Genomic DNA, 12,839 nt, shown 5'->3' with positions numbered 1-12,839 from the left:
CATGGGAATATGTGAGGTTAGGTGACAAAGGAGATTAAGATTGCAGCCCTCCCAAAACCTTGATTTTAGCTCAGTAAAATCCATTTCAGACTCTGACCTCCAGCACTGTAAGATAATACATTTGCGTTGTTTAAGCCACTAAATTGTGGTAATTCTAGTTAGAGGAAACTAATACAGATGGCTTTCATAAATTCGTGTTAGAAAATCCTATACGTACTGCAATTGCAAGTGTGACAGCATCCAATTCCAGCTTCCCCAGGTGGCCACAGAACACAGAGCTTATGAAATTGATGAGAAATACCATCAACTGAGCCAAGAACTGGGAAGAGACAGAAAACAAGGAGTTACATATGAATGCCAACCATCACAGTCAAAGGAGAGGGGTGCGGCTCCTGGGGTACCTCCACCCTCTCTGAATCAACTCTAACTAGAAGTAAAGAAATGCGACTTTCAATGAGCACTGCCAAATTTCACAGGCAAAAGTGTGGTTTCTGGTGGGCTTCTTGAAAAATATTAAAAAGCTCACTTGTAATCAGAATGTTTTTTGTGAAGTTCTTAGCTTTCTAAATTTTTTATATTTTTACATTTTTCACTTTAGATTCTCATGTCATAGATCCCATATATATTTTCTCTGAAAATTTCAGAGGCTGCCTTCTAAGATAAACCCCTTGTTAACCCAGATTCCTAGTGAGGTCTGGAAAGAATACAGCCTCCAATAGCCAGCAAGAAATTCCACAGACAGGAGGAGCTGAGGCAGAAATGAGATCATCCAACCAGACCAGTGGGATCTGGAATTTTGGGGTGAAACATTACCAGTCTGCAGAACACCTTTAATTCTTGAATTCGATGAAGGCTCAGATATGAGGGCAAATTCGGCTTCTGGAACATTGAGCCATTCTTCTTCAAGGTTCCAGGAACCATAATGAATTGCTCTGTAATGCTTTAGCTGCATATCTGGACACTTACCTTATTTCCTTCAGTTAATTTAAAACCATGTCCCACCCTACCCTATCCCCTGCCAGACCCAGGCAGTCCAGTACATCTTGGGAAAGCCCCTCTTTGCTACGAGGCTTATGTGGCCTAAGAAGGGGATTCATCTGACTCCCACTCCTGAGGACAGTGAAGCCCAAGGCTTCACTGCTGCTGCTGCTGCTAGGACACAGCATCTCACAGTCCTTCAAGGGCAACAGGCTCCTCTGTTCTGAGCTCAGGCAATACTCCATCTTTCTTGGGTTCCCAGTGACACAGCTTCTAGTCCTCACCTCCATCGGCTCACACACAGCCCATTTGCCAGCATTGTTGCCAACCCAAATTTCCAATGTTGGGATTTGATTGGGCCCCCACCTCTGATGGTTCAGATGACAGCCCTCTTTCCTTCCCTGAAGCCACATCTGGGGAAAGACGGTTTTCAACTCTGCTGATGGGCCCAGATTCTCAAAACATGAAAGGCCTGCTCCTAACCTTGTGTGTGTGCAGAGGCAGAGGACATACCTTTCCTGCATCAACTTCCAAAGCATGACCCAGGAACCTCTCTCACTACTACAGAAACCAAGTATGACTTAATTTCCAACAGGGCCTCCTGCTACTTAGCAGAAGGGATGCTTTTAGAATGTATTGCAAAAGTAAGCCAAAATGAGACAGAAGACAGGGGACACTGAAAAGCTGAAGGAATGGGGTGTAAATTAAAAAGGTTGGTATAGAAAGCCCAATTCTATAGAACCTAAAGTTAGAGTCAATGGATTCCCATGGGCCTGTCCCAGGGGATAGGCCATTATTTAGGCATTGTCAACCACCCTAACAGATATTCTCTGTGGTTTCATTCAGTGGAGCTTGGTGTCTCTTTGACTGTGAATTTATATAACTTTAAAGGCCATGAGGTCCTTTTTTATTTGTAAACTCAGCATCGATTTCAAATCTTCTCAGCTAATTGTCGTTTAAGCCTTTATACACATAAACCATTACAATCAGTTGTGTCACAGAATCTGCTTTCCCCTTTTCCATGGAATGGTATTTCCATTCCACAGTGCCCTGTCTCCTGGCAAGCCACACACAAACTGTTTCTCATGGCTTCACGTGATAATGTGCTCAGTCTCCTCTATGTTCAGGCCTTTGGGTGGCTTCCCAGATTTTGATATTATAAATCATATTGCATGGAACTTTCTTTCTTTCTTTCTTTCTTTCTTTCTTTCTTTCTTTCTTTCTTTCTTTCTTTCTTTCTTTTTTTGGAACATTTTTCTTAATTGTGTGGAGGATGGGATTTTCATAGGGCAAGGGCCCAGTCCAAGGGTGGGAACACAGTCATGTGTTGCATAATAACATTTTGGTTGGTAAAGATTATGACTGAGATTTCCAGTCAAGATGACAGAGTAGGTAAATGCTGTGCTTACCTTCTCTCATGACCACATCAATATTAAAACTAAACTACAAAACAACCATCATAGAGAATTGCATAAAATCTTGCTGAACTGAAGCCCTAAAACTAAGGACATGCAGAAGAAGCCACCTCAAGACTGGTAAGAGGGGCAGAGACGTGGAATGGGCTGGTCCCACACCCGCATGTGACTATTTAATATTGGGAGGGATATCTCAGCTGAGGGGGCCCCCCAGAGGAGTGAGGGGTCCCAACCCTTCCCCAGCATTCCAGTCTGGGGAGAGAAGTCCCCATAACTCAGATTTTGAAATGGTTGTGAAAAACCATTGGAGATTGTGGCTGAGTAAGACGGAGGGTGGCTAGAGTCTTAGTCGCTCCTCTTAAAGAGACTGCACAAGGACTTACCCACCAACAGAATCAATGGCTCTGAGCTCCAGCACTGGGGCAGCAGCTGGACAGGCCACAGGGACATATGGTGTGGAACTGAGTTATCTAGCTACAGGATGGGGTCTAGAGAGGCAGCTTTCTCCCAGATGTTGGAGCTGGCAGAAGCCATTGTTTCTTTGTTGAACCCTCCCCCTTCCCAGTGTGCAGACACAGGCCACTGCCATATCTGAGTCTCCATCAAGCTGGCAAACACCATTCATTCACCATGCCCAGGTGATTTGAGACACCACCCCTCCCACATTGTGGGCACATCCAAGCCTCTTCCACTGGCTTTTTTTTTTTTTTTTTTACTTTTATTTATTTTAAGTGTGTTTTTCCAGGACCCATCAGCTCTAAGTCAAGTAGTTGTTTCAATCTAGTTGTGGAGGGTGCAGCTCACACTAGCCTATGCGGGGATGGAACTATGCAGGGATGGAACCGGCAACCCTGGTGTTACGAGCATCATGCTCTAACCAACTGAGATAACTGGCCACCCCCTCCAGTGGCTTTTTCATACAAACCACCTACCTTGGTTCAGACTCCTAGGGTCTCCCAAAGGTTTGTGGAACCCAGACAAGCAGCATCTGGCTTGAGCCTGTCCTGTACCTCTGACTGAGCAACCGTAAGCCTGGCATTCGGGGCAGCTGGCCTCGGTTCTCGGCTTGGCCTCTCAAGGCACTTCCAAATACAACATGGGCATTGGCCATCTGTGGATTTCTTTGTGGCTCCTGCTGGGTAGCCCCTGGTGGGGCACAGGCTGTGGCTGAACTTGACCTGCAGCAGGTCCCCTCCCAGGTGGCCCTGGGGCTGGTGCCCCCAGTGGCCAGCTTCAAAATGAGCTGGAGCATCACCCAGCCACCTCCAAGGATGACACACCCAAGGAGCGAATTGGGCAGACACCAGAGTCCTGCTGAGGCAGATTTTTCTCTATAGGATCAGCCCCTGTACAACAGAACCTCCACTGTAATCAAGGCCAGTCCTCACAACCAATGAGCCTGAGGGTCAATCCTTCCCATTGATGTGCAAACAGCCACCAGGGCTCAACTACAACAGGAGGGCACACACCACCTACACAAGGGACAGACATGGAGTATGCAGCTCAAGTGACCAGGAAGATTGTGCCACTGAGCCCCACAACACACCTACTATGTAAGGCCATTCTATTTAGACTGGAAGACTTAGCAGCCCTACCTAATACATACAAACAAACATAGGGAGGCAGCCAAAATGGGGAGATAAATAAACATATTCCAAATAAAAGAACAGAACAGAGCTCCAGAAAAAGAACTAAACAAAATGGAGACAAGTAATCTACCAGGCACAGAGTTCCAAACACTAGTTATAAGGATGCTCAATGATCTCAGGGAGAACTTCAACAAAGAGATAGGAAATATAAAAATGGAAATAGAAAACATAATTAAGAACCAATCAGAAATAAAGAATACAATAATGGAGATGAAGAATACATTATAGGGAATCAACAGATTAGATGAAGCAGAGCATCAAATTCAGTGATTTAGATGATATGGTAACAGAAAACACCCAATCAGAACAGCAAAAAGAAAAAAGAACCAAAAAAGTTGAGGAGAGTTTAAGGGGCCTCTGGGACAACCTCAAGTGTACCAACATTCACATTACAGGGTAGCAGAAGGCAAAGAGAGAGAACAAGGAATTGAAAATCTGTTTGAAGAAATAATGACAGAAAAGTTCTCTGACCTGGTGAGGAAATCGATATACAAGCTCAGGAAGGAGAGTCCGAAACAAGATGACCCTAAACAGGCCAATACCAAGACACATCATAATTAAAGTGCCAAAGGTTAAAGACAGAGAAAATCTTAAAAGCAGTAAGAGAAAAGCAGTTAGTTACTTACAAGGGAGCTCCCATAAGACTATAGCTGATTTCTCAACAGAAACTTTTCAGGCTAGAAGGGATTGGCACAAAATATTGCAAGTGATTAAAACCAAGGACCTACAACCAAGATTACTCTACCCAGCAAAGCTATCATTTACAAATGAAGGGCAAGTAAAGAGCTTCCCAGACAAGAAAAAGCTAAAGGAGTTCATCACCACCAAACCAATATTACAAGGAATCTTAGCAGGACTTCTTTAAGATGATAAATAAATAAGTAAATAAATAAATAAATAAAATTTGAATAATAAAATGGCAATAAATACATACCTATCAACAATTACTTTTAATGGAAATGGATTAAATGCTTCAATCAAAAGATAGGGTGGCTGATTGACTAAGGAAACAAGACCCGTATATATCCTGCCTACAAGAGATTCACTTCAGATTGAAAGACACATACGGACACATACAGAAAGTAAAGGGATGGAAAAAGATATTTCATGAAAATGGAAACAAACAAACAAAAAAGCTGGGGTAGCAATACATATACCAGACAAAATAGACTTTAAAACAAAGACTACTAGAAGAGACAAAGAAGGACTTAGTAATCCCACTTCTTGCTATTTATCTGAACAAACCCAAAATGCTACATTCAGGGGTCATGCTCATCCATATGTTCATTGCAGCATTATTTACATAAGCCAAGATATGAAGGTGACCTGGGTGTCCCTGAATGGGTGAATAGATAAAGAAGAGGTGGTACATATATACAATGGAATATTATTCAGCAACAAAAAAGAATGAAATCTTGCCATCTGTGATAACATGGATGGGTCTAGAGGGTATTACGCTGAGTGTAGTAAGTCAGACAGCGAAATATAAATGTTATATGATCTCACTTTTAAGTGAAATCTAAAGAACAAAATCAACAAACAAATGAAACAGAAACAAACATAAATACAGAGAACACTTTGATGGTTGCCAGATTGGGGGTGGTGGTGGGGGAAAGTGAAAAGGGGAAAGGATTGAGAAATACAAATGGGTTGTCACACAGTAGTCATGGGGATGTAGAGTATAGCATAAGGAATATAGTCAATAATATTGTAATAACTATGTGTCAGGTGGGTACTAAATCTATCAGGGTGATAGATGGGAGGAGATTGGGGGCAGGGTGAAAAAGGTGAAGGAATTAAGAAATACAATTGGTAGTTATAAAATAGTCACAGGGATGTAAAGTATAGGGAATATAATCAATAATATGGTAATAAGTATACATAGTGCCAGGTGGGTACTAGTCAGGGGATCACTTCCTAAATTATATAAATATCTAACCACTATGCTGTACACTTGAAACTAATATAAAATAATATTAAATGTCAACTCTAATTGAAAAATTAGAAAGGGGGGAGAAATAAAGAAGACTAAGAGGTTCAAATTTCCAGATATGAAACAAATAAGTCTTGGGGATGTAATACACAGCATAGGAAATATAGTTAATAATATAGTGATAGATAGCATGGTACAGTGTCAGGTGGTTATTGGACTTATCATGGTGATCACTTCTGTAGCATAGAGACTATAATCAATAATGTGGTAATAACTCTGTATAGTGCCAGGGATGCACTGTTGAATAACTATGATGTACACCTGAAACTAACATAACATTGTATGTTAGCTATATTTTAATAAAAGTCTTTTTTTTAAATAAAATAAAATAAAAGATTATGACTGAGACTTTAAATGAACATGGGTCTGTGGGAGGAGCTAGGACTAGGAGCTAGGGCACTATGTTATTGTGAGAATCCTATAAGAAGAACTCTATGCTTACAACAAAGCTCTGTGGTTGTAACTGTCCCTCCCCTTAACTTCCTTTTCCCTTCTATATGTACACTTTTCCATCTTGGCACTCAAAGCAATGTGTGCACATGGTTTGTTATGTCTGCATGCACAGAGTGCAACCTTTTTCTTTTTCCCCAAATAAATCCTTTTTGGCAATGAAACACATAGTCAATATTATTTTTCAGTCAACATGGTCAATGACAGACCTAATATATAATGGTGGTCCCGTAAGATTATAATGGAGCTGAAAAATTCATATCGCCTAGTGACATCTAGCACAACACATTACACAAATACCATTGTGTTATAATTGCCCACAGTATTCGGTACAGTAACATGACGTACAGGTTTGTAGCCTAGGAGCTATAGAGGAACAGAATTTTTCAGCCCCAAGTATCTCCTTGGCATAAGGGCTATTTTAGTTTGGTTAATTTTAAGAAACAGCAGACAAGGGAGAATCTCTGACAACCAAGTAGAAGTTACTTACATTTGTAAGGAAAAGGTCCATTTGTAAGGGTGTCTTCCTGGCATATCAGGTAGAGGGGGAATGACCTTATCCCCAGAAACTCTTATCAGTGCAGAAGACAAGGACTTAAATCTGCACAACTTGATTGTGCTTTTCCTGGTCACCTCCCATAACTGACTCCCCCACCCCCAACATCTTCTTTTGTCTTCAGCTAAAGATGGTATTTAAGGTAGTGGGTTCAGCCATTTTGGCGAGTTACTCCTGGATCTCTCCCAGGTGTACAGGAGGTATACATGCTATTAAACTTTTGTTTTTCTCCTGTGACTCTGTCTTTTATTACAGGGATGTCTCAGCCTAGAACCCAAAAGGATTAGAGGAGAATTATTTTTCCTCCCATACAGAACAATAGGTTACACCATTGAGCCTAGGTGTGTAATGGGCCACACCATCTAGGTTTACATATATGCACTCTGATGTTTGCAGAAGGATGAAATCACCTAAGGAAGCATCTCTCAGAATGTATCCCTGTTGTTAAGGAGCAAATGACTGTAGTTAAATCACCTAGACAAAAGGAGACTTAGGACAAAAGGCCAGGAACACATTGCTCAGACAGTCCAACACAGTGGCCCTTCGTGAGCTTCAGTCCCAGGAAGATCCTGGCCTATATTACTAACCCTGTACTTGTTCTCAGATTCTGGTTTCAAGCCCTTTGGGTAAGGCTCTTGGCCACAGCTTGTGGTTCCTATGCTTAAGTATTACCTGGGGATGTTCACAAAGCCCATGCTTATCTCAAGAGACCAGTTCTGATGTCTGTGGGGCTGAGGGATCTGCTTTTCAACACATCCCCACCCCTATCCCTTACCTACCCAATGAAGATGCATCTGGTCAAAGACCAGATCCTTTAGAACTGTCCCATCCCAGGGCATTTTGCTGCTGTGCCCAGAGAACTAACAAACCTGCATACTGGCTTATTCCCCCAGATGTCTCGAGAACAATTGTCTCAACAACCTGAACTGGAAGTGACTCAGACGTAGCCTAACTGCCTATTAGATAAATGTCAAACCATTAGCCTGCATGTTTTGTGTGTCCTCTGGCTGCAGTCAAGCCAGTCTCTCCAGATGCCCCTCACCCAGCGGAATCTTCCTGGTCTCCAGCTCTCTCTTAGGTAGTCTTTTCTCTACATAGATGAAAACAAACTTCCTCAGTTTGGGCTCTGGTTATTCCACCTCTTTTATATCCTGGGCCATTCTGTGCACAGCCTATGCCTGGGGAACAGGCAGTCCCTCCTTCGGAGTATTTTCAGAACTCTGAAAATTCAGCCTGGCAATGAGGTGCTAATGACAAAAAGGAAGCATGGTTGAAATACCTGAGGCTAAGTAATTTCCACAGCCGCCTTCCCTCCCTCACACATACACATTTTCCTAAAGCTTTCTGCAGGATAGATGGAAAATGTACCCCTAGCATCTTTTCAAATATGCACTGTTCACTCAGTTTCCTTTGTAGTATATATCACTCTGTCTTTCCAGATCTCATTTAAAGCTCAATGGGCTCTCTTTGCCGCATCTACTGTGAAGATGAAAACCATTCTTGGCAATCAGACTGCTGACAAGAAAATGTGGACATCATTCTGCAGTGACGCACAGCTATTGTGAAGGGCCCCAGAGGCACCTGTGGAGGGACTTCAATCACATCATTGTAAAACTCAGTCTCCTTGGAAAGAAAAAGAAGAGGCTCCGAGTTGACAAATGGTGGGGAAATAGAAAGGAACTGGTTGCTGTTTGCACTATCTATGGTCACGCACAGAACACAATCAAGGGTGTTACACTGTGCTTCCATTACAAGATGAGGTCTGTGTGTGCTCACTTCCCCATCAATATGGTTATTCAGAAGAATGGTTCTCTTGTTGAAATTCAAAATTTTGGGGGTGAAAAATATATCCGCAGGGTTCAGATGATGTCAGTCATTGCTTGTTCAGTATCTCAAGCCCAGAAAGATGAGTTAATTCTTGAAGGAAACAACATTGAGCTTGTATCAAATTCAGCTGCTTTGATTCAACAAGCCACAAGAGTTAGAAACAAGGATATTAGAAAAATTTTGGATGGCATCTATGTTTCTGAAAAAGGCACAGTTCAGCAGGCTGATGAATAAGATCTAAATTGTTCAGCTACAGAAACAGCAAGATAGTAGATCATTCCTCAGCCTTATTTGTGATATTTTAAAGATGCAATAAAAGCCGTGTGTTTTAAAAAAAGCTAGAAGGAAGAGTGGTAAGTCCTAACACTTTAGCCTGAATCCTCTTGGATACTCATAGGTTAGTGCTTAATATGAGAGGCCTGGAAGGAACATGGGGAATGGACAGAGAAGATCACAGAGGAAATCCAGACCAGACATCCTACCTACTGTATGGTGGAACCTTGGAGAGCAGAGTATGGGTCATTGAGCATGGGAGAAGGGGCCATTTCCCCCGTTTTGCCCCTGGGGAGATAAAAAACTCACAGCATGTAAGACCAGAGATGGGAGAGACAAGGAGAGGCTGCATATAGAATTCATAAGAGATGAAACAGCTGCCAGAACTCTGTGACATCATTGGGTAAAGCAGTCACATAGAAACACACACAAAGGACTGGAAGGAAAATTTCCAAATTATCTCTCATTGGTGAAATTTCAGAGCTTTTTTCTGTTGTTTGCCTTGGTTTTCTATTTTTTATACAAGGCAAATATATTACATTTGTAATTAACAGTTATATACATGTATACACATGTGTATATACAAACATAAAGGATGAGGGGTTTGGCATGTCAGTCTAGTGCTCATCCCTGGAGACCACGAAGGTTCCAGGGACCAGGTTACTGTGGGGGCCAGTGAAGACAAAGGACCTGTCCTGGGAGGAGTTGGTCTCAGAAAGCTGCCTTGTTTATTTATTTTTTGTACTACTAGTATTAGAGCAATAACAGCCTTGCAGAGACCTTTCTCACAACTCCTCGAGGGAGTGTTGGGCCACAGAACAATTAATAACCTCATGTTATGAATGAATGGGCAGAGAAAAGAAGAGGGTACAAGACTACTCAAGTTCACATATCAGTTTCCTAACCCACTTCTGTGATCAAAGCAGGGAACTGGGCCCCAGGTATGGAGATTCCAAATCTCGTTTTCTTTCCTTTCTGTAAGAGAGCTTCATAAACTCCTTGCTGCTGGATGGATTTTTCACTTCATGGATTTCTCCCTGACATTATTCTTGAAGCCACTGTGCACACCAGTGCAGGTATCACAAGATCCCACAAAGTCACCGTTCCAGGAGGGCACACCTGCCGACTTAAGCTTTGCAAATGCATGTCTACCCATGGAATGGCTCTCCTATCCTACTGACTTGAAAACAGCCCAAACTGGCAGGAGAACAGGGATGGGGTTACATTTTTGTGTGTGTATGGGTCTTGTGGTTTTTAAAACCCACATTACTTTTACAGACAACGCGGAAAGAGCCCTAACCTAATGATTAAAAACAAAACAAAACAAAACCTCAACCCCAAAGAGAACCACATTAAAAACTTTTTTTGAGCGTAATAATTGGGGGAGGAAGATGTGGGACAGGATGCCTCTTGCTTTCTTGCGCAGAGGTTGACTATAGATAAGATAGTGTTTTTGCTTTAAAGCCAACACAGAGAATTCGCCTTCCTCCTTCCTCCTCCCTGCCTCTAGATAATTTAGATACCTGAGCTCCAGAACTGCTAGTTTTCAAAGTTCCCGAGTGTCTTGCGGTTCTGATAACTTGCTTGCTTTGCGGGAAAAAACCCAGAGAAGATGGGTCGAGCCCCTTTAGGCGAGCAGATCCCCGCTCCGGGGTAGCTGGCCAGCTGCGCCCCTGTGCCCGACAGGTCCGCGGGCTGGGCTGTACAGAGCGAGTATGAGGACGCACGCCCGCCCTGCTCTGGGCACGCTACCTCTCCGGCGCCCACTCGCGGGCTGCCCTATCAACTCCCTCTGTTTCACCCCCTTCCAAGCCACACGGGGCGACACAGTCACCGGGCTTCCAACCCACCGAAACTCACCGCCGGGCCCGCCAGGACCAAGAGCGCCCTCAGCTCTTCTCGGAAGTTAGACACCCGCAGGCAGCGTGGCCTGTGGCGCTCAGGGGTGGCCTCACAGCCTCCAGGAGGGGGCCTGGGCTTCTCCGGAGCCTCCATGAGCCTAGCGCCGGCGGCCCGGGAGCGCAGAAGCTGTAGGAGGGAAGGCACACGGCCTACCCCTCTCCCTAGTCCCCGCCCCTGTCCGCCCTCACTGCGCCCACAGCCAGCAGCCCCGGGCCAGATGAGCTCGCCGCCAGCCAGTCTGCGATCTTGGGCACGCACGTCCCTTGCACCTCTGCACCCCTGTGACCGCCCGCGGTTCTGGCAAAGGCACACGACCTCCTGGATTTGGAAAGCAAAGTTTTGAAAAGCTCTGGAAACAAACGGAAGGCGTTACAGAGCTGAGTCCTCCGAGCCTTGGACACCAGGGCTACCCCGGCTCTGCGCCTCCCCTGGGGAGGAGTGGGGGTAGCGGGTCTCAGGGTCTGAAATTTATGGTGTGGAAGGACCTAGCGACCCGGCTGGCGCCAGCCAGGCCCACAGGTTGGACGAACGCCCGCATCTCTGAAACCTCCAGGCTTTGGTGGTACCTGCTGGGTAGACTGCTTTCAGCACAGGCTTTCAGCACATGCTTTGAGACTGGGCTTGGAATTTGCGTATTCCTCCTACCAGCTGTTCCATTAAAGAACTTGGAATCCACTAGGATAGAGCACCAAGCCCACATTTCCAAGTAAGACCATTCTTGTCTGCTAGTTTTCTTGGATGTTTCTCCCTCAGCCTGATCTGGGGAACAATATCTATTTCACCAGTTGTGGTGAGGATTAAATGAAATTATATGGGTGGACCACTGTACCCTCAGCCTGGTGCACAATAATAGCCTAATAAATGATAGTTACCAGGACAAGGATGATTTCTGTAACAATCAGAATTCCTTCTGTTGTGAATGACCTAACTTAAGCAAAGAAAATGGAAAATATAAATTTTGGGTCTCACATAACCAGGAATTTTGGATTCAGGGATTTCAAAACAAAGTCATTAGTGTTCTTCCCATTTCTCTTCCCCTGCCCTCTTCTTCTCACTATTTTTGATTGTCTCTTTGGTGTCATTCTTTATCTGTAGTCAGCATCCCTTTTCCTGCTCAGGGGAGGGTGGCCTCCAGTATAGGGGCTCAGAATGAGTCACCCCAAGATGTGCCTCTGTGGGTATGCAGATTGTTTTGTGCTAAAGGCAACTAAGACGTTGGGGCTCAAGAGAAACGTCTGTCTTACCCCAACTACCTAGAAGAATTTAAATTAGGGGTCTTGCCCCTAAGAGTTATTATCAGAGACAACATTTTTGACCTATCTCTATGGTGGGCAAACTACTAATTACTGAACATCTATTCTTCTTATCCTGCAATGACCTTCCTCCCCTCTGAAGCCCCAAGGTGACTTACCTCATCCTTATCTCAGAATATCTCATATACCTCATTTTCCTTTTGTGTCCCTCAACCTTTTGTATCTGCAGGGTGTATGACTCTCTCATGTATGTGGGATTCCCATTTGCACAAAATTAGATTTGATTTTGTCTTATTAATCTGCCTCATGTCAGTTTGATTATTTGACCAACCAACAGGAACCAGAGGAGGGAAGACAGAATTTTTCCATGCCCCCACATCAGCAACCTTTATTCCTATCTTTCCTAGCCTATAAGTCAGAAAATAAGACCCTCCACACTTCTCTTCCAGCTCCATACATAAAAAACAAGGAGACAAGTGTTTGGCCCTGTGTAGGTGTCTTGCCCATCTTTGGAACGATCATCCTGGCCAGGGAAATAGTATC

At 43.8% G+C, this 12,839-nt stretch overlaps 1 protein-coding gene and 1 pseudogene across 2 annotated transcripts in view; one reads left to right on the top strand and one right to left on the bottom strand.

Moving 5' to 3' along the window:
- SLC47A1 (solute carrier family 47 member 1) overlaps positions 1–11,215 on the bottom strand; it is a 52,108-nt gene extending 40,893 nt beyond the window's left edge. The window contains exons 1-2 of one of the 2 annotated variants that reach the window (XM_074319508.1): positions 11,002–11,215; positions 218–319 (exon numbers count right to left, since the gene is read on the bottom strand). In XM_074319508.1, coding sequence (XP_074175609.1) covers positions 218–319; positions 11,002–11,136 — 237 coding nt within the window. In that variant the 5' untranslated portion in view covers positions 11,137–11,215. The remainder of the gene's footprint in view (positions 1–217; positions 320–11,001) is intronic. The other variant, XM_019757426.2, reaches the window with a different exon arrangement.
- LOC109461303 (large ribosomal subunit protein uL6) lies at positions 8,529–9,102 on the top strand (annotated as a pseudogene).
- Positions 11,216–12,839: the final 1,624 nt, after the last annotated feature.

Source organism: Rhinolophus sinicus, linkage group LG15, assembly GCF_036562045.2.
Source record: "Rhinolophus sinicus isolate RSC01 linkage group LG15, ASM3656204v1, whole genome shotgun sequence".
In the NCBI taxonomy this organism is placed as follows: domain Eukaryota; kingdom Metazoa; phylum Chordata; class Mammalia; order Chiroptera; family Rhinolophidae; genus Rhinolophus; species Rhinolophus sinicus.
This window is presented reverse-complemented; position numbering and strand designations above follow the sequence as displayed.